Below are 20,793 nucleotides of genomic sequence, written 5' to 3'. Positions count from 1 at the left end.
TTTTTGTCCAGTCCTCCAAAACTTGATTTTTTCTCTTGTCCTCCTTCCATCAGACCTCAGTCCACCACTGGACAAGCGATCCCTGGGTCCCTGGAGTTCAGAGGTCATGGGTCATGGACTCTATGAAGACAACCACTCCTCGCCCCCCCTTCTTACCCCCCTCCTTGCCCCACAGGCTTACCTCTCTCTTGAAGGACAGAACATGGTGGAAGGAGGTGAAGAGAACATTGTTTATCTCTGAGAATCTCTAGAGACAAATGAACAGTGCAAGTTGCCTGACATATAACTGGACCCACAATAATATATGTGTTGCTTATATGTGGTTGTGTAGGTGTACACTTGTATCCATCTAATGGTGATGGATATAAGTTCATTTTTTAAAATCCCAAGTAATCAAATAAAGAAAAGCTGCAGGGAAGAAGTACACAAACACATAATGTGTGGGCCTTTATCAGTGTATGTGGCAGCCATTAATCAGTTACTTCCTGCGGGATGAAACCATTGTGCCTTTTTGCAAACAAGCTCTTTGTAAATCAGCCTTTGTACTTGTATTTCTCCTGTGTTTTTAGTATCTGTTGCACTTGTTTGATGGCAGCAATCAGGACAGATGTATCAATGTTATTTTCCAATGAGCACTTAAAAGAAAAAGGAAATATTTGCAAAGCCAACTAAGCCCTTCCCTAATCTATATGTAGAGTGCTATTATTGTTTTGTGCTCTTTAATAATATTTATAAGGGATTATAAACATCTAAAATATTTGGAAATATTACAACAATAATGACATTATTGTAAAAATATTAAATATATGTATAGTTTTATAGAAAGGCTACCTATGCACGCTGTGTTGGAAGAGGAGCTGCACCCATCAGCAACAATATTAACACTCCCTGGTGGTTTTCATAAAAAAAAATCATAAACTTATAAATTCTGATGTATCATTAAGCTAACCACCTGTCAACACACAAAGTGTGTAAAATATTTTTTTTCTGTAAATGTTTTTGTCATTATTACCATAATCAGTATTGTTTGAAATGCATCTGTTTCTTAGTACTTTAGTAAAATGTATATAATCTGCATTTGAAGTGGTAATGGGATTTTTCTTTTGCCAATACTTGCACTTTTATTTGAGTATTGATTTTTTTTGTACTTTTACCCACTCTGCACACAGTGTATCACATTTTTTGTAGAGTATGTGGCTGTGTAGCCACAGACTGCGAACATCATGCTGACCAATGTCCTCCGTGACAGTATTAGGGCCAGTGTTGATGTTGTGGCTGATGAGTGTACATCCCTGTCATTATCATTCTCACTTAAGTGCCAAAAATCTTGCTATCTGCTATTGTTTTCTGTAAAGAATGGCTGTATGTTTTCTGTTCATCTCTTGTTTTGGATAATTTATTGCGTACATAGCTTCATGCACTGTCACCATTAATAATATTTTGGTAAATTTGTGTTGTCCTGTAATCTCTGTAATCAGAACTGTGATGTGACATATTAATATTATGCTGTATATAAAACTGTGGCAAACTGGCTGTTTTTTGTGTGTGTGTGTGTGTGTGTGTGTGTGCTTGCGTGCGTGTGTGGTTCGCCTCTAGTTTCCGGTGCTACACTGTGATGCAATATCCACAGTTACAGTTATTTAAGATAGGTTGTCTTTAATCATTCGTCCCCAGGATATTCAGTGTTCACAGTGTAGCCAGCCATTGAGATGATACATTTCAGAATATTCACGATTAGCCTCCTTGCTTTATGTCTAATATTGTCAGAGGGACACCGTGGATGCTGCCTTGTAAATGGTGAGTCATTAAAAAAAATGTGTTCCTGTTTTAAAACTTCTCAAATATGTGCTGCAGCTTCAAACATATTGTGTTGGATTGTGTGCCAGTTTGGCAGCCACCAAGCCCGAACATCACTCATCTCCTGGCTGTCGGTGACAAGCAAAGCCTCATGGTGAGATGGCTGGTTTACCACTGTGACTTAGTGGGTCATATTAATGAGGTCCAGATCAGCCGCACTGAAAACCACATCATTACTTATGCAGTGAGTATTTCTACTAATGTTTGTCTGAAATCCATGCTGTTTTAAGCCTCAGTTCCTTTAGGCAACACTTTATATTGTGATGTTATGTGTAACACAAAATCTGTGAAATAATTTTCTGTTCTCCCTTTATGTATTAATGAAGGAAAATGTCAGTGTACCTGCAGATGTAACTGAATACACATGGACATGGACCTCTGATCTGCCTCTTGAGTGCGTCGATCACTCAGTCAGGATACGACAGTACTGCAACCAGTCTGTCCTGAGTCCCTGGAGCAGCTGGACAACTAACCCTGGTGAGATGATTCCTTCCTGGTTTAAATTGTTACTATATGTGACTAAAACCAAACCAAGAACACAGAGAACAGGTCTGCTTCTTGTGCACACTGTTAGCTTATCTGTATATCAGTGTTTACCAACTGTCACACAGCGGTTGCAGATGCCTCTTGCAATACAGCTCGCATTCAAAGCACGTCCTTAGATGGGTATAACTTTATTGATAATGTTTTTGGAGCCATCAATCAAAACACTTTTACTTCTCTCATCTTATCCAGTAACTTGTACTGAGAGGTGATATCAGAAAGTGGTCAGTGGCGCTAGAACACACAAGGGATTACATATGTGCAGCACCACTGTTAATGTGCTGAGCTTCCAGATCCTCAAACTGTGCCTTACAGTCACTTTTCTCTTGACCTGTAGGAGTCCAAACAGAGGACAAGACAAAGGCTTTCCCCTCTGAGAGGGTGCTGAGAGAGGGTGCCAGTGCTATGTTCTGCTGCGTTTCCCCACCAGGAGTGAATATTATCGAGATGCGCATCTATGACAAAGCATACCCACTTATAAGCTTTGGACCCAGAGTCACAGCTATTGCTGTGGACAAGCTAACAATCCCAACTACATACATCAAAATGCTGATACTTCAATTCTCTGATACAAAGGGCAGACATGGTAACGTTGGGAACTACGTTAGCTGTGAGTTTGGATGGTTGTTATTTTAAATTGTTGACGTTCCTTTAATACCGATTTCCCAACTTTTTAATTTATTTACATGTATTGTTTTCTCTGTGCACCAGTCCCTCCGCAGAAGCTCAGAAACCTCACCTGTATGACCTTAGACATGATAAATATCATTTGCTCTTGGGATACAAGCAGAAAAAGATACAAATGGGATCGCAGCAATCAGACACAAACTCTCCGCATAGAGTGAGAACACACAAAACATTCAGGATGCACAGTACTTTTTAGGTTTATCTGCTCCAAACAAATTGCAAACACACAATTCTCTTTTCTCTTTTATTTCTTTATTTGTTGCTGGAAACAAAGGAATACAAACCAGGCTCCCATCAGCTGTCAGGAGTTGTCTTGTACTTTCCCAGCTATTCCACACTTGGAAGAATACAACGTCAGAGTGGTGGTGCAGAACCAGTTTGGAGAGGAGACAGAGACCCACAGCTTCAACATCTCAGACAGAGGTTGACCAAATATCTGAACAGAATATTAAATATACAGGATTTGTTGCTGATATACGCGTATAGTTGCGTTTTAAAAGCCTTAACATTTAAGTAACAAGTACAGTACAAATACGTGTTAAATGCCCTGAGTTATGTGTCCCTGATAACGTGTGTGCACTTAAGCTGTTTAAATGTTTTTAAAATGTGTTTAAAAGTTCAGTAGACAACCACTTGAAAAAGGAACATATAACAAATGTGCACACCTGTGTGTTTTTGTTGCTGTTAGTGTCTCCTGTTGTGGACTGGGCCAGACTGAGCCCTCAGGTGACGGACGCCACTGTGTCCTGGACCGTACAGGGGAACGTGACTCAACTGAACCTCCTCTGTCAGGTCACCACTGAGCCACACAGCATCACTGAGGTGAATTTAATCTGGTTTTAAAATCAATATTCAGATTTAAGATTAAGTTTTTGTTTTTTGTTTTCTACCAATCATCTGTGTGTTTATAACAGCTGTGGTGCAACAGTCGCTGCACTGTCAAACTGGAGCATCTGCTTCCCAACACCCAGTACTTTGCCAGGGTGCGTTGCTCCACCAATGGCAGAGTCTGGGGAAAATGGACAGAGCCCAGGTTCTTTAAAACCGGTGAGTACCACAACTGTGTGTTACCAGGCTGGTATCTGTACAGATGTCGTGGTCGTCTCCTTTCCAGTCCAGGTTCAATGAGGTTAGAGTCAAGACCACGCTCATATCAACTTAAATTTAGACCAAGATTTTCATTCTACACCAGAAAGTTTCTCTGCAATTGTAATTTTGGTTTTTTATATTCTATCTTAAGATTACATAAAATGTCAGCAATGTAGATCACAAAAAGCCAGAAAAGTAAGGAATAAAAGTAAATAGTAATAGTGTGAAATAATCCTAATGTGCTTTTCTCAGGGCTGTTAGTAACCTTGAATTTATGGAGGAAAATAAAGCAGTTGTCCGACCCGCACAGCCGTGAAATTACTCTATTGTGGACTTCGGTGAGACTCGCACTTGGCGTAATATCCGTTAAACACATTTTTTGGTTTCATTAAACTGGAATATATGACACCACAGCCCCATCAATCATGAACCCCTCTGCTCTCAGGATGTTCCTGACTTCGCAAAGAACCAACAATACAGAGTTCAGTGGTGGCAGGAAGGCAACAATGGGACACAGAGTAAAGATATTGGACAGACGCAGATGGAGGTCTGTATCGGCCCAGGACAGTATACCTTCATGGTGCAGGCTGTCCTCCTCAGCGGCCACTCCATCCCTGCTAACATCACCATCCCAAAGATGGACAATAGAGGTGACCAGCCCGAGATTCTCTCTGTTCAGTTTTGCATGTTTAAGAAAACTTGGGAAGTTTTATTTTATTGCAAACAACGTAGTAACAAATAAGAAAACATTTGATATGGTCGGGTAACCTAGTTTTATGCTATTAGACAAATATATAAAACATTTTTTTTATAAAATATGTGAAAACTTGCTTTTTGTTTTTTTAGTTGTAGTAGTAAAACAAATTTCACTGCCACTTTTCCACATGAACAATTTTAGATATGTGGAGGTTCTGCTGTGACTGTACTTAATTAAATGTGTTCTTTCTCATGCACAGTCTAACAAGTCCAATTTGTGTTTCTGTGCAGTAAAAGTGGTAGAAAAGCAGTTGAGCAGCCACACAGTTGGTGGTTTCAATCTGACCTGGGCCCAGCAGGTCAGTGCCACCTGTGGCTATACTGTGGAATGGTGCATTGAGAGCAGTGCACACTCATGTGATCTGCAATGGAAGAAGATGCCAGAGGGAAACAACACGTTGATCCTTCCAGATAGTGAGTTTTTGTCCAGTTGTCACTGTACATGTCCATTGGTTAAGTGTAGCTTATTTTGGCCTTTCTTGTCTTTTATTTTGCAGGACACTTCAAAGATGGTCACAGGTATACATTCAATATCTATGAATGCACAAAAGATGGACACAAACTACTGGAGATACAAAGTGGATACTCACAAGAGCTCCGTGAGTGTCAATGCTTGTTGTGCTGGGAATGTGTGTGTGTGCGTGTGTGTATTCCTGACATCTGATGGACTGTTGCATCAATAGACAGGACAGTGAGACGCTCTACAGGAGAGATCAGGTTTTGACTCTTTAAAATGTAACTTTTAGCAAGGTGTGGCCGTTTTTGACACAGGATGTCTTCATCAGAGGCCGTGATGAGGAAATCCTCCAGATGTCAGCTAAACAAGATGCCATCTTTCCTGTTTGTCAGATATGTAGGAGGCAGAAGATAAGAAAAGAAGGCAATATATTTTTCTGACTGGCATTTGTGAACAGATCAAAGCTTTTGCAGATTGAGCACAACAGTGCAAGCATCACACAAAGCGTGTGAATTTTCGTATTAGTCATAATCATCATCTTCCATCAGAGACTGTGCAGTCCCCAAGTTTGATTGAACCTGTTCAGAGTACCTACTCATCTGTGACACTGGAGTGGCGTTACAACGAAGCAGACCCAACTCATCCGGCGTTCATCGTTGGTTACTTGGTCACAGTGCAGGACACGCTGCCAGGTCCTAATGCAAGTGAGTGCGGAGGAAAATTTAAATCATTCTTCCCATGGTTCAAAAGGAAATCTAATAGATGCAGATGCAGACTGTGAAGGAACAGTATAGCCCTGATGCTAAGTATCTAAAATGAGTACTGCAGTCCAAATTCAAAATATTGGAGAGCATTAGCATGCATTGTTATGTAATATTATCTCAGTCATTGAGTGTGAGTATGCCTTAATAATCTTGTGTAAATTTAGATATGTTAAGTGTGCTGGTATCAGACCCTCAGAAGAAGTCGGTGACCATAAAGGACCTGGAGGAGAACCATGAGTATAAGTTATCTTTGAGTGCTCTCACTAACAAGGGGCCGGGACAAGCAGCCACGGTCGTTATCTGGACCAAAATCAAATGTGAGCTCCAAAACATCCAGTCATATGCCAAAAATGTAAACAATGTTTTTAGACTCTAGTAAAAGTCATCAAACCCTAGTACACAGACTTCAGTTTCTTTGCTGATGGTGTAAAGTACTCATCATTATTTTTCACTGGTAGTTTCTGCTCACTTGGCCAAGATACTGACTCCCATCTTCTTACTTTTGGGCTGCATCAGTCTCCTGTGGCCTCAAAGAAAAAAGTGAGTAACTTGATCTTTAAATCTTCACGTAATCATTCACCCCTACAGAAAATGACCTAGATCCTCCTCTGTCTGCGTTCCTCTTCCAGGCTGAAGAATGGGGTGAAGGAGATATTTTCCTATCCTGCCGGTATGAACATCAAAATTTCTGAGTTAGACACCATATTGAATGAGGTATAAGTATTATTTTAAAACACTTTTCAATAATATATATACAGTGGATACTTTTTTTAGGCCAGTACTTCCTTCTACTTTGGGTCCTGGTGGCTGCAGGTTTTACTTTTACTTGAGTAGCAAGTTAGTGATCTTCTTGAAACAGTGTATCACTTTTTGCTGTGTAACTGCAGACTGCTCTAAGTGACCATGCTGACCCATGTCCTCCATGGCACTATTAAGACCACGCGTATAAATGTTGTTTGATAACATTCTGCAATAAAAATCTTTTAAAGCAGTGACCATGACCCCCTACAAATCCCAGAAACCCTCTCTGTGTGTTTACAGACTTTTGACACTGTGCTGTCTGAAAACGTTGAGGAGTGCATCAGCTGTGACATCGAGATCATCAATTCTCTGAGTGACACAGCTTCACTGAGAGATCCTGAACCCATGAACGCATTGTCCTTTCCTGTTTCCCACTCCCCTTTTTCACCTTCCTGGATGTCTCTCAAAGCAGACTACTGCCCACAGTCAGCCACATTGCTCTCTGACAAAGCAGATGTCGGGCAAGTAACATTCATCACAAACAAGAGCTACATCCCCTCCGTGGTGGAGTGTGTCTTTGAGCCACAAGAAGTAATGTTGAGTGAAACCAAATCAAGTTTTGAACCTTCTGATTGTCCGGAGGAATCATGCATCATTGAATGTGGTTATATCTCCAAAGATACTTTATAGGCAATAAGTCATGCATGTATTTCAGGAGTGGATTGATGCTTTGTTCATTTGATATAATGTAAATATTCAACTTTCTAATATAAAAATGTTTTAATTTAATATTTTACATTTTAGCATATTACAGTATATGCTCATGTGATTTCCTGCATGTATATTTACATAAAGAGCATTTTGGGGGATTTTTAAACCTCTGTACATCTGTATTTTTTTTAAGTCATAGCCAAACATGAAACAGCTTAAAAGGAACTCACTGTAAAGATTATGTTAAACTAAAGAGGAAATGTAGATTTTATCTTCAGGATGCATCTGGTGCTACTGATAAAGCAGCTGAACATATTTTAAAATTGTATATAAATTTCGTGACTTATTTTTCATAAATAAAGTTACAATTTTAAAAACTGTATTGAGATATCAGGTAGAACGTAGAGGTCTGTATTAGTTACTTAATACTCATATTGACATAATAGTTAAGAGAATAATGAAAAGGAGAAATAAGAAAGGGTTAGCGGTTAGCACTTTTTTTTCGTTCACTTGGATTTAGTAACAAATGGCAAGTGTTTTTACTGTGTGAGGCTCTGAATCAAATTTCACAGGATCAGGTGTCAGTAACAGCAGAAATCTCTTCCTACAAGACATTTTGTACTACAGTTTCAGCTAATTAGCCACTTAAATCCAGATATTTATAACTGATCACATAATTTAATATCAAGTCAATTTGTCTGATGTGCATTTTTCACGTGCCTGAAAAGACATTGTTTTGTCACTTCAAGTGCATCTGAGTTGTGTAATTGTCCCTACATGTGCAGTTTTATTACAAAACAGAACTGCTTCTTAGCAGTAACCCTGCTACCTAAATTAACATGGGTGTGAAAGAATAATCTTTGTTTGCTCTAGATACTGTAGAAGAATGGAGTAAATGATCACGCTGATCATGCTTACCGTACGTTGGACATCAACATTACAACAAATGTCTAAGTACCAAAGACAGTTTGCATTGGCTTTCTATTTTATTAATTTCTCTACTTTTTTAAAAATACTTTTACTATGAGTTTTTCATAAGTTGCAGGGCTGGTTCTGGAAACAAGTGTTCATTTGTTCCTGATGACATCATGCGTGTGTGTCACAGAAAAGCTGTCTGGGTTTTTTTTTTTTTTATTTCTTTACTTTTCGTTGATTGTATAGATTCAGAGATTAACTGTTTCATCTTCCCATGTTTTCTCATAACTGGAAGATTTAGAGAACTGAGCAACTTAGAATCAGAAGCATGTTATTTGTTTCTGTACTTGGGAGGACATAAGTGGGGAAATGCTACACAATTAGAGCATTAGAAAACACTTACAGTATGTGAGAAATACCTCAGGGTGCAAGGGATGAACAAGTGATTTAGGTTTACACAAGCTACCTTTTATTAGAGTCAAAGGTCACACATTATTTACAACATCCTGAGTAAAGTGAATAAACCACGTAGTGTTCACAACGGGGAATAAATAGAAAAACTATCCAGTTTCTAGGTTTCCACAATAAATTGTCAGCTTGCTCTGTGTAGAGATGATTGTCCCAATTGTTTTGAGTAAAGAGGACAATATAAATGCAATAATTATAAAATGTAATCATGAGATACTATGTAAGAACTGAGGACTTAACTGTCCATTTAGCACAGGCACAGAATGTGAAAAACATCCTTTACAAAGAGTAAGTATTCCTCAGTTACCCTCACAAATGCACGTGCTCAGAGCTTATTGGTCACTGGAGTCTCTCAGTAGTGTAGTAAAAAAAGCTTAATAAATAAAAAGGGCAGGACGATCAGACCTGCCAAAAAAGTGTTTCATGTCAATGTGGCACAGACTGACACATCCGCTCACAGAAATCATATTTTGTGCTTTGATCTCTGGATCCATTCAGAGGATCTTCAGTGGGATGTTGTTACTCTGGTCAAAGTATGCCACCAAAACACTCTCCTGTCAGATTTGTGTCTGTACTATCACAGTCCGAACAGATTGCTGCTGGACAGACACAACCTGGAAGCCAGTCTTCAGGCAGAGTTCTTCTGTTGTATCCTTACCCTCACCTTGCTGTGCTTTCTGAAAGTAAAATGCAAATAAGTGTGTTTACATGACACTTGAAACAGTAACAGTTTGCTACAAGTGGGGGAAAAAAAAAGATACAGATCACGTGAGGTTTCTTTGATGAGCTGGGATACAAAGTGCAGACATGTGACAGTAAAGGCAGATGAACAAATACCAGTTTGCAACAACGCTGTGTCAACAGAACTCCCACTGAAGCTCCGCAAACTGAAGGAATATAACGTTTAAAGACTTTAGAGTGGATCATAATACAGAAACAGCACTGGTGAAAGTCACCAACAATCTTCAAGCATGACGAAAAGACAAAGGCCTGAAGTTATTCTTTTTGGGCTTACAAATCTAACTCATATTAATGAGTTAATTTAAATGGCATAGATTTGGCCTCCAGTACTATTATCCGGAAGCTTAAAAAGTTATTTTAAGCCAGAATACGTCCTTTAACTTGCACATCAAACAAATCTCTAGAACAGCCTTCGTCCACCTGCGAAACATAGCCAAAATAAGGAGCATCCTGTCTCAAAGTGATGCTGAAGAACTAGTCTGTGCATTTGTTACTTCTAGACTGGCCTCCTACTATTAGTACATTCTATTAGTGGAGCCTTTAGCTCCTCCTATTCCATCCCCTTACCTCTCCATCCCATACATTTATATGTTACCAATGCTTGTATGAAATGGTAAACAGTCTTCACTTATGTAGCGCTTTTCTACCTTATTGGTAAGCTTTGCATTGGTTTGCTTTCACCCTTTCACACAATCATGCAAACACACACACTGCCGAATTGATCGGGAGCAACTAAGTTGGGTTTCAGTGTCTTGCTCAAGGACATGTTTCAGGAGGAGTCGGGAATCCAACTAACAACCCTGGGAGCCACTGTTGCCCACAATTCCCTTGTGTCTTCTTCCTGTGCCTCTCTGCAGGCACAGTTCCACAGGATTTGCAGCTGTGCATTTCCAACATGCAGCTACTGGCCCTACCAACCCGACTAGTATTTTGTTGTTGCCTCTTGTTGCTCTTCTTTTCTTTTCTCTCCCTCCACTTTCCACTCACCCCAACCGTTAAAGCAGATGGCAGCCCACAACAACCCTGGTTGTGTTACAGCAAGTTTTTCCGTTCCACTGTTACCTCGTGCTTGCTGGGCTGGGTTTGCTCTATAAATCTATATAGTCTTGACTCATTACGTAAAGTGCCTCGGGACCATTTTGTTGTGAATTTGCACAATATAAATTAAGTTGAACAGAAAAAGAATCTCATTAGAGCTCGTGTCTGTTGCGTACCGTTGTGGTGGCGACACCATGCACTTCCAGAGAACAGCATACAGAGCTAGTATAAAGGCAATGAACACTGTGGCTGCAATTGCACCTAAAGACACAAAAACATACATATGTTTATTTGCACAAGTTAAAACCACATACACATGCCCTAAGATGTATATTTGCACTGTGTTCTGCAGGCAGTACTGCGGAAATTATTTGCTTGTTGGCTTTTTAATTCTATGGAGCTGAATGAATCGGTTCCTCATCGTTTCAACAGTTCTTTGGAAATTACTGCCAACTATTATTTCAGCCATTACCTCAATCTCGTTACATCACTGACCATACTGACCAAAAACAAACTTCCTGCCTTTATCTGTTGAACTAATATTTATATAAAAAAAAAAAAAAAAAAAAAAAAAAAAAAATCACAAAATACAGCCCCCTAGGTCAAAGACGTGCACTGCACATCTTTGCATCCTCACACGCTCTTTTTAAAGGGATGAATTCCTTCAAACTTGGGGTTGCGAATAGAAACTGCTTTCACAATAAACCACGTGAAACGCTGCCTCCACTTTGGTCACACATGTGCACGTTCTCACAATGAAACTTCTCCATGCGTAGTGATAGGGGAACAGGGTAGACTGCACCCTGCCCAAGCAAACAGAGGCACAGAAACATGAGAGATCTAGGGTCACTAAAAAGGCAAACGCTCTTCAACACTAGGTTCAAGTGACAAGCAAGTCATAGACCTTGTAAGTCATGGAAATGCAAAGCCTGCATATATAAATGTGCATGCAGTCAAAGGTGCGTGTGTTTGGAAATTGTTTGCAAAAACAAAAACAAAAAACACCAGTGTTTTGGAAAATCTTGTTACTTGCTCAGCCGGGAAAAATAACCTCAAGGATTTTTGACTTAACAAAGTATAATTCTTCTGGTTTATTTTTAAGTTTAGCTGGATGTTGTCACTGCAGTTTGTATATATATTAGTGTCTCCTGACTCTGAATGAAATAGATAATATTGTAAAGTTACAGAGGCCAAAGCCGAGCTCACCAGGGATGATTCCACTGCTCTGCTTTGTGACAGGGCTTTCTGAGCCGGAGGGACGAGTGGCAGCTGTAGCTGAACCTTCAGAACCAAGAAAAAAAGTTTGCTGAAACAATTTTATTTATTAAAATTTAAATCCTCCATGTGATTTTAAAACCACTCATTATCAATACGCTCATCATACATGAACCAAAGAGCACCTGGGGGGGGGGGGGGGGGGGGGGAAGTAAGAATGCTGGTTTTTATATATATATATATATATATATATATATATATATATATATATATATATATATATATATATATATATATATATATATATATATATATATATATATATATATATATATATATATATATATATATATATATATATATATATATATATATATATATATATATATATATATATATTGCAGCTTCAGCATGCTCGTTGTGCGCAGTGTTTGTGTCAGAGTTGCTCATTCAAATCGGTGGTCACGTTTGAATATTAAAGTTCTGCAGAACAGTGCAGCTATGTCTCTTTCAATAAAAACTGACCTGTTTGTGAAGTAGTTCAATCATCTGATCTGCTTTTCATTTAGTATGTTTGCATTCTGTGCATCCAACACTTTCTTGCTTACAGCAAGCAGGTTTGTCAAGGGTGTCCACCTACTGACGTGCACTCTCTCAACATTTTTGCATTTATGTGACCGTGCACCACACCTTGATTTCGGGCAGAGACTTTGCTATTTGTCTTGAGTTGCTTTTAACAAAAAGTAGGATTTACTGCTAGCCATCTGCAGCTGACGCATACTGCCACATGGAATTTGCCTGAGGTGGATTCTCCTGTTTTTCTTGCATTGTAATCAGGCTTGGGTATGTCAAGGTTAAGGCCCTTTTCGTGTGGGACTGGAATAATTTTACACATCACCGTGGTACACCACAAGATACCATCCTACGACCACAAATTTAAATATTTCACAGACAACAACTCACCATTTGTCTGCAGATAACTGTTGAAAAGCTGCCGTGTTACACCAGTGTCAATCTGAAAATGCAGTAAAACATTCATGTTTCAACAAAGAAAGTGAATCCCGGGGCACAGGGAGGACAGGACACCGCACCTCAGCTCAAACAACAGCGTTGTGCAGTTTAGAAATGGCGACAAAACACGCAAAAAAGAAAATAAAGGGGAAAAAACCAGGTGCCAGGTAGATCAGCACAGGTGGGAAACTTGTGGAAGATCAGAAAAATAAAAATAGAAACACATGCACAACAGATAGTATATGTGAGCCACTTTCTTTCCAAAAACCTTTGCGCTAACTCAACCAATTCCCTTCACACAAAGCCCGGTTTCTCTTTTGCCTTCGTACCTTCGAGCTGTTGCCGTCGGTGTTGACAGTGCTGCTCCGGTTTTTCGCCTCCGTCCACATTTTGGTGCGTTTCAAACCTCATCGGCTCTGCAGTCCTCACCTCAGCTGTGCGCACGGACGCGCCTCGCCTGCTGCATTCAGGTACTTCGTTTGGCACTCGTACTTTGCAAAAGTGCAAAACAACCACAGCTGCCCGTGTTTCATTGCAGTCCCTCTGGGATCTCTCCGACATTTTCACATTAGTAGGCCTAAAATACCTGATTTCGTTACATTTGAAAAAAAAAAACGGATGCGTGCTGCGATGTTTTTATGTCTTAAATTGTATCGCAGAGTTAATGGAGAATGGGCGCAATTTTAATTTCTAGGAAGATATGGTACAAAGAACAGGGTGTTAAATGAGGGTTTGCATTGTCTGAACACCCGCTTTGCTTTTGTCCTTGCCCACCACATCTTGTTTGGGATAATTTACAAGTTGTACTTTGTTAAGTTGTATGTCCTACAGCAGGTGAAGCGTGCAGGAGTCTACATGCCGTAAAAGCAAGAGGAGAGATCAACCAGCCCTATTTGTTGAAGATATGGATCTGAAGATAGGACTGTTGACTTCCTTTTGCTGCCCTTAAAGGCCGCCCTCTCTGATTTTGAACTTGCTTATCTTTGTTGTAGTTTGGCCAGTACATGTACATAAATGCCACTAGACTTTCCTTTTAATTTCCCTATATCAAAACGTTTCTCTACTTCTAGCTGAAAAATGCCTCCAGATGACATCACTTGATAGTAGCCTTCAGTTCAGATTATCTTGGGTTTTTTTTTTTTAGATAATTATTTTGTTGCTCAGAGTATAGAGTATGTTCTCGTGGTCATCATGCTTTTCCAGAGCTCCCCAAAATGAAACCATCTGAACTCCTACTGATGAAAAACTCCTCTGGGTGATGTCATCTGGAGGAGTTGTTTGGCTAGAAGCAGAGAAATGTTTTAATATAGTTAAGTCAGAAAGAGGTTTTAAAAAAATTAATGTACATTTACACCCTGAAGCCATAGAGAGCAAGTTGAAAATTGGTGAAGTCACTCTTCAACTTCAGTTTACTTGGTCTTGAACACACCTCCCTCCACCTTAAATAAAATCCCCAGGGGAAGCTTGATTTCCTGATTATCTAGGTTAAAAACATACATAAACACACACACACACACACACACACACAAAAAAAAAAATCAATGTTCCCAAAACAGACAGTAGAGATCTGTTTATTGTTTAGGTCACTGTTTAGTATCTGCAGACCACATTTAGACCAAAACCATTTAACACAGTGGTCAGTAAGACCTGACCTGCAAATAGCTACAGCATGAAGCCACATGTCTGACAAATTTTCAAATTTATCACATTAACAAATGTTGAAAAGATAAAGTATCTCAGAAACCATGTCGGGCAAGTGTCATAGTAAGTGTTAGTGATAAGAATTGCATACATAAAAAGGTTTGTCCTTTATGAGAAATATTTCCATTTTTTCTCTTTACTTTAAAGAGAGACACGCACACAAACAATATCGCACAAATGTTTACACTGTAAAAGCAGAAAGAGCAATTCAAATCACACACACACAGGCACGCAAGACATCAATGCAGCCTGCAGATGTTGTACATCAGCACTTTTATACACACACATATGCAGAGGAACATCTAACAGACACAAAAATGTGTCTCTTCATCTGACACTGATCAGCAGTCCATGAAATAATTTCTATCAAGTGAGACAATGAATATGAAAAAATGTCAGCTGCGGAGTGTCTTTAAAAACAAAAGTGGGATGTGAAATATGAAAATCAATTTAAGATTTCAAACATTTCTCCTGTTTTAGGAAAAGCCTAACTAGCACAGTAGACGAGGCCAGAAAGAGCAACAGCACCTGAGGTTCCTCAGATTTATCTCCGTCAGAAAAAATGACGCACCCCCCGAAAAAGTAGGATTTTTAACTCCAAAAACTTGCTTAAGTGCAATGTGTATTAGTTGTGGTACATACAGTTTAAGACAACAGTTTAGGAGTCTTGCCATGCTCATCAGAGAACATCATTCTTAAACAGGACAGGGGAGGGGAGGTGACATGTTAATCCACACTGCAATAAGGCTGCCTCTACAGATAAACCGCTTTCTCCATTTTTACATCTAATCTTTCATGTTGAACCATTTTTAAAGACACATCACTCAATAACACTATCACCCAAAGTGGGAATGTTTAAGATTTCATTTATCACTAATGAGAAAGAAAATCAAATTAGTCATGTTAACTTAGTCCAGTATAGCAAGGAAATCATTTTTTAAAATGTAATAATAAACACCATAAAATTCTGTGAGAATAATATTATGTCAAAAGCAGCCACTTACTGCCTTGGCCCACATTAGAGTTTTTAGATTGACCTGATCTTTGGGATCAATAGAACACTAAAGTCAATAACACGGCCACCTAGTGGGCATAAAAGCTTATCCAAGAAAAATGGTTTGTGTTGGGAAGAAACAAACCAAAATGGTGATGTGCTGTATTAATTCACAAGTTAAAGACTGTGAGATTGTCAAGGGTTGTCGTAAAGCGGAAGCCCAGCCATGGTTAATACTTTTGTAAGAGCTGACCTCAAACTTTAGGATCCGATTCAAATTTATGAATATTAAATGCTTCAAAGACACATCAACAACACACAACATCACATTATTATGTCCTCAGCTGGTATTAGCACAACATAGATGTTTACCCTTTTGCAAGTTTTAAAATAATTCAAATGGTAATTCTTCCCCTGACTAAACCCCATCACTCCTTCAGCCCCCATCAGTCAGACTCCATATAGGTCACAATCAAGACTGGCCAAAACCTTCCACCCTTTCTTGCTCCCATACTGGCGTCCCTTCCCGCATGAGACAGTATCCACTCTGTCCTTTTTCTTGAGAGCTGGTGGCTGGTGCATGATGGGAGTTGTAGGAAAAGCAGAAAGGCAGAGAGAGGCGTGTCCACGAGGACGAGGCAGCAACATCACATGACTTCACAGCATGAGTTCTGTTTCCGTGCCTGCAGGGTTAATATAAAGTACAAAGTCAATGAAACATTGACTGGGCAAAAGTCTTTGGGTCCAGTGTAAATAAGACGTGTTGTGAGTACTTACAGTCTTGTAGAAGGCTTTGGACTGGTTACCCAGATGCTCTGACTTCGCCACAAGATCATCCAGTTTCTCTCCTCTCTCCAACAGACTTTCCATGGTGTTGTGCTACAGAGAGCAGAGGTGAAGAATACTCAAAACAAAAGGAGAAATAGTCCAACAGGCAAGAGGAAAAAAATACTTGTTTATAATGTGTAATGTGAAGACTTTGTCTTGACAAGAACGCAAAAGTCCCACTTAAGTCAATAAAATTGATGCAGTGAATCTGAATTCTAGTCTGTGGAGTATTTCCTCAATATGCTTAATATTTCCTCTATATGCTTAATAAGGGCAGTCTTGGAGCCCAGACGTCTGGGCTGAGATGCAGCTTCTGAAGTTCTGTGATAATAGTATATTAAATATATCTCATAATGTATCCATGTTAATGAGCCAAGTGCACAGATGTTCGCCTGTTGAATAAAGGATCCTCTTTGTGGAGGTAGTTTACCAAAATGATCTTTGTCTCATCCAGTTCTGCCTGCACTTTGGTCATTGCGTCTGCTTCCCTGGGGTTCTGGGAGGGGGGATAAAAAAATTAAACAGCAAGCCATCTGGTAGAATGCTATTGTATGTTGATCAGTGCAGCATCTCAAAATTAAGTTTATGATTTCATTTTCATCATTACATTTAGTCAAGACTATCTAAATACCATTTGGTAAACGGAATCAAATGACACTAGAAAACAATGTCTGGCAATAATTTAACAATGCAAATCTGCTATTACACAATCACAGTCATAAGAATCAAAATATTAAACACAGACCTGGTATTTAGCAAGGTGAACATCCAGCGCTTTGTAGTTTATGGTTTCAGGATTACCAGAAGGCCAGTCTATACTTTCCACCTGCCTGGAGAACTCCTCTAATACCTAATAAATAGAAAAAGCTCAATACTAATGCTAATAGTGACATGTATTAACTATATCCCTTTATTAACCACTTAATTTTGTACCCACCTTGTCCAACAATGTGAAACAGACCCTCTGTGGGTATTCAGTATCTGCTATAACCACAGCACCCAGGTTGTCATTTCTTACATATACATGGCACAGGTACTCTAAAAGAAAGAAAAACCATGTACATCATGACCAAAACAAAAGTGTCATTTAAAAATAGCATTTCCTGGTGCTAAAGTGCAGGTGGACCAAGAACCTGTTAGTGCACTTTGGTAAAGCAGAACTAAAACTAAAACGTTTCCAAATAAAGCCTCATAAAGTTGTTCTTGTTCGCAAGGACTGAGGAGTATACCAATTGATAACTGATGTTTTTGATAACTCTATAAGCAGATGTGCTATGATAATTCAAGAAGCACAGACCCCCCTACAGCCAGAAGGCCCCCCTTCTACCTTCACTGCTAGAAGGTCTGCAGTTTGACTTTAACTGCCAGCTGCAGCCTTTCTGTGCATAAGCTGTAAATGGCCTGCAATAATTAACACTACCTTGCTTCTTGCTGGTACCCAAAGCTCTTTACACTCACAATATTCCACGCAGCTGCCTTACACTCACTGCGAGCAACTAAGTTTGGGTTCAATGTCGACATGTGACCGGAGAAGCCGGGAGGGAATCGAACCAACAGTTCTGGAATCTCTGGACCACTGCTCTACCTCCTGAGCCACAGTCACCCCTGGGTTTAGATGTTCTTCCCATGCTCGAGTGGGTTTCTCCCCCACAGTCCAAAGAAATGCATGTTACATTAATTGGTGACTCTGAAGTGTGAATGCAATTGTTGTCTGCAAACGGAGACAGACTAGAAACCCTTCCAGAGCATACCCCACTTCTCACCCAGTGACAGATGAGATAGGCTCAAGGCCCCCACAACCCTGAAGAGCATAAACGAAGATGATTACAGATGAATGGATAGATGTTTAAAGACATTTGGCATGTTTATATGTGATAATCCAATTCAAGGAAAAGAGAACCTTTGCTTTGATTGCTGGCAAAATGAATAATGAATAAATGCAATTTCTCCTTTTTAAGCTTTAAAAAAAAAAAACATTAAAATCAAATTTAACTCTCCATTAGAGCATAATGAAATATAAAGGAATGTAGAGTTTGCTGGCAGAATTAATTTGAACTCGACTTTTGCATAAAGTTCAAGTTTGATATATTTATGGTTTCTCTTTTTTACCTTGTTCTTTAACTGAGGCACGGCTTCCTTGTGTGGTTCGTTCGACAATCAAGGCACTGGTAAAAGTCATGAACTCCTGAACACTGAACAAACGAAAACAACATGATCATTTTAAACACAGAAATACGCAATATGTTCGGCTGGGCACTTTAAAGGTAGCGATTAGTAGTACGCACCTGGAGCGCTGAAAGAAACTGAAAGAGGATAGGTCGTAGGCCGCTTTGAGGAGGTTGGATTTGGTCGGTCCTTTGTAGAGGACGCTGAGGCTGTAGAGCTTCATTCTTCCGCCGGATCTGAGCTGGTCGGTCAATCAGTCACAACGAATACGATCACGCAGCTCTGGTGGTCCAATCTGAAGGATGACACAAGCAGAAATACATGAAAGCTCTATTCCCGATCCAGTTCAGCGAGCTAGCGCCCCTGACAGTACCACTTTTAAGAAACTTGAGTGACATGTAGCTGATTAGTGTCAGCTTAAAAGTGAAAGCAACTCGCAGCGAGTAGCACAAACTCATCACAAATTGTTGGTAGTGTAACCAAGCTTCAAAACTTTATACATTTCAGAAATCAAGTTAAGCGTATTGCTAAGCTAACATTAGCTAACTGATGCTATCTGGTGTTTGTAGGGCCTAACTAACTTACCAAGTCAGTTAGCGAGCAGCAACCAAGTTGTTTCCACCAAAAATAAAAGCTTTTATTCCACATAAACCAAAACTCGTTAATATGTACAACCCATGCCCTCCAACCTACTCACGATATAGTTAGCACTAAATTTTTTTCAAGATTGTCTAGTGACCAATCACCACGTCACGATCGCCAGGTTGTCCGATAGTATATTGACTCCGGTGGAAACAAACGTCGCTGTTTTCACAGTTCCGGTTGAATAGAATACCATTAAATGGTGTTGCAGTAGTTTTTTTTTTTTTTAATAAATATCCAGTATTGGAAGACAGTTAGGTCAGAAAGACATCTTGAACATCCACTTTGAAACGGATAATAGTAATCTTTGCTATAATTTAAAAAAAAAAGCCCAGGTTGGTAATCAAAAGTTGTTTTTTTCGTTACTCACAATTATGAATGTTTATAATTTCTTTAGTTTATTTTATTTAATGAAATGGTTGTAAATGGATCCCAAAACACACGAACAAAGACAAACAAATCTTGACAAGGCTGACAAATGCATGTTATTCTACTGATTGTTGTTTTCAGAAATGTAAGTGTGGATGCTCTTAAACTGATCGTGTATGCTCTTTCAGGTTTTAAAACTTTTTAAAATAGGTTCATGTCCAACAATCCAATAATATGAGTTTATATTTGGCTCTCCTTTTATGGTTAGAGTGACCTGACTTTTTTTGTGTAAATTAGAACTAAAAATGGCCTAAAACAGCTTTCCTGAGAAATACTTCTGTTCTGTTCTTCTGTTGTTGTTTTTTTTGTGTGTTTTTTAATCCATTTACATATATGTGTTTTACAGTTTTATACGGCCAATAATTAATTTATTATCAATACATTTCAGAAATTTTATTTATTTATTCAGTGATACATTCTTTAAATTAATTATTTAGCAAAAACACAATAAAAAGATGAAGCCAAACAGTTAAATTATGCACAATACATATAATAAATAATTATAATAATATTTAATTTTGTAAAAAGTTATGTGAATTTAAAAAAAATTTAGTCTTGTGGTTGCTGTTGTTGTTGTTGTTTGTCTTCTTCTTCCTCTTCCTCTTCTTCACATTGTAATTATTGGACCTGAAAGTGTTAAACAGCTTAAAGTCTTTCAACTGTTTTGTCTACAAAAACATACCACCCTCAGTTGATGTTGTCTCTGGTAATCTTGCTCCATTTAACAATTTCCTCCTGGCCACTTAACTCAGTGGTAAGTGTTTTCCATAGCAGAAGTGTGTCTGTAATTCATTTCCAAGGAAACACATCGCTCTGGCATTGGAAGGAGCATCTGCCAACAGATTGACTGCACCAGGGGAAGAAGTGGTTTTATTTTCTTGGAACTAGATTTTATTGCATTAAAACACTGAAGTAACAAGGTCAGTAAGAAGTTTGGCTAGGACATGGAGCTTGCTTGAAAACTCTTTTTTTTAACCTTTAAAATTGAATGGCTCATCACTGGAATAAAGATTTTAACTGATTGCACATTCATTAATGTG

At 39.0% G+C, this 20,793-nt stretch overlaps 4 protein-coding genes across 12 annotated transcripts in view; 2 read left to right on the top strand and 2 right to left on the bottom strand.

Moving 5' to 3' along the window:
• LOC137136143 (rho guanine nucleotide exchange factor 28-like) overlaps positions 1–1,527 on the top strand; it is a 38,957-nt gene extending 37,430 nt beyond the window's left edge. For 2 of the 4 annotated variants that reach the window (XM_067521259.1, XM_067521260.1), the window contains one exon: positions 54–1,527. In XM_067521259.1, coding sequence (XP_067377360.1) covers positions 54–241 — 188 coding nt within the window. In that variant the 3' untranslated portion in view covers positions 242–1,527. The remainder of the gene's footprint in view (positions 1–53) is intronic. The other 2 variants (XM_067521261.1, XM_067521263.1) reach the window with 2 other exon arrangements.
• A 42-nt stretch (positions 1,528–1,569) lies between these two features.
• osmr (oncostatin M receptor) lies at positions 1,570–7,999 on the top strand. 5 transcript variants are annotated; one of them, XR_010915552.1, is made up of 17 exons: positions 1,570–1,797; positions 1,887–2,041; positions 2,184–2,334; positions 2,738–3,010; positions 3,112–3,241; positions 3,362–3,510; positions 3,776–3,909; positions 4,002–4,134; positions 4,429–4,514; positions 4,622–4,826; positions 5,164–5,346; positions 5,430–5,531; positions 5,938–6,093; positions 6,318–6,470; positions 6,670–6,693; positions 6,783–6,867; positions 7,195–7,248. XR_010915552.1 is itself a non-coding variant. In XM_067521265.1 (17 exons), the coding sequence occupies exons 1-17, from the start codon at positions 1,710–1,712 to the stop codon at positions 7,582–7,584; spliced, it is 2,631 nt and encodes an 876-aa protein (XP_067377366.1). In that variant the 5' UTR covers positions 1,570–1,709; the 3' UTR covers positions 7,585–7,999. The 5 variants fall into 5 exon arrangements, 4 of the variants coding, with proteins under 4 accessions (XP_067377366.1, XP_067377365.1, XP_067377367.1 ...); XM_067521265.1 differs by having other exon boundaries at positions 6,342–6,470; positions 6,612–6,693; positions 7,195–7,999; XM_067521264.1 differs by having other exon boundaries at positions 6,612–6,693; positions 7,195–7,997.
• Positions 8,000–8,966: 967 nt separating this feature from the next.
• Positions 8,967–13,825, bottom strand: sb:cb288 (uncharacterized). The gene is made up of 5 exons (XM_067521268.1): positions 13,323–13,825; positions 12,946–12,997; positions 11,974–12,048; positions 10,944–11,028; positions 8,967–9,665 (listed from the first exon to the last, which is right to left on the bottom strand). The coding sequence occupies exons 1-5, from the start codon at positions 13,380–13,382 to the stop codon at positions 9,617–9,619; spliced, it is 321 nt and encodes a 106-aa protein (XP_067377369.1). The 5' UTR covers positions 13,383–13,825; the 3' UTR covers positions 8,967–9,616.
• Positions 13,826–14,548: 723 nt separating this feature from the next.
• Positions 14,549–19,496, bottom strand: ykt6 (YKT6 v-SNARE homolog (S. cerevisiae)). 2 transcript variants are annotated; one of them, XM_067521760.1, is made up of 8 exons: positions 19,380–19,496; positions 18,802–18,977; positions 18,626–18,708; positions 17,454–17,554; positions 17,262–17,366; positions 16,947–17,012; positions 16,466–16,567; positions 14,549–16,371 (listed from the first exon to the last, which is right to left on the bottom strand). In XM_067521760.1, the coding sequence occupies exons 2-8, from the start codon at positions 18,903–18,905 to the stop codon at positions 16,336–16,338; spliced, it is 597 nt and encodes a 198-aa protein (XP_067377861.1). In that variant the 5' UTR covers positions 18,906–18,977; positions 19,380–19,496; the 3' UTR covers positions 14,549–16,335. The 2 variants fall into 2 exon arrangements, with proteins under 2 accessions (XP_067377861.1, XP_067377860.1); XM_067521759.1 differs by having other exon boundaries at positions 19,268–19,465.
• Positions 19,497–20,793: the final 1,297 nt, after the last annotated feature.

Source organism: Channa argus, chromosome 11 (genome assembly GCF_033026475.1).
Source record: "Channa argus isolate prfri chromosome 11, Channa argus male v1.0, whole genome shotgun sequence".
Taxonomy (NCBI): Eukaryota; Metazoa; Chordata; class Actinopteri; order Anabantiformes; family Channidae; genus Channa; species Channa argus.
This window is presented reverse-complemented; position numbering and strand designations above follow the sequence as displayed.

What these genes read in the sequence shown, in the direction of transcription:
- sb:cb288 (XM_067521268.1), bottom strand. Translation starts at nt 13,382, where the DNA reads ATGTGGACGGAGGCGAAAAACCGGAGCAGCACTGTCAACACCGACGGC. An exon ending in CCGACGGCAACAGCTCGAAG is followed by an intron (nt 12,998 to 13,322) that starts GTACGAAGGCAA and finishes CTGCATTTTCAG; the next exon opens with ATTGACACTGGTGTAACACG. An exon ending in ATGGTGTCGCCACCACAACG is followed by an intron (nt 9,666 to 10,943) that starts GTACGCAACAGA and finishes TTTTACTTTCAG; the next exon opens with AAAGCACAGCAAGGTGAGGG.
- ykt6 (XM_067521760.1), bottom strand. Translation starts at nt 18,905, where the DNA reads ATGAAGCTCTACAGCCTCAGCGTCCTCTACAAAGGACCGACCAAATCC. An exon ending in AGTTTCTTTCAGCGCTCCAG is followed by an intron (nt 18,709 to 18,801) that starts GTGCGTACTACT and finishes TCGTTTGTTCAG; the next exon opens with TGTTCAGGAGTTCATGACTT. An exon ending in TTCACCTTGCTAAATACCAG is followed by an intron (nt 17,013 to 17,261) that starts GTCTGTGTTTAA and finishes CCCCCCTCCCAG; the next exon opens with AACCCCAGGGAAGCAGACGC.
- osmr (XM_067521264.1), top strand. Translation starts at nt 1,710, where the DNA reads ATGATACATTTCAGAATATTCACGATTAGCCTCCTTGCTTTATGTCTA. An exon ending in AGCCACACAGCATCACTGAG is followed by an intron (nt 3,910 to 4,001) that starts GTGAATTTAATC and finishes TGTTTATAACAG; the next exon opens with CTGTGGTGCAACAGTCGCTG. An exon ending in TAGACACCATATTGAATGAG is followed by an intron (nt 6,868 to 7,194) that starts GTATAAGTATTA and finishes GTGTGTTTACAG; the next exon opens with ACTTTTGACACTGTGCTGTC.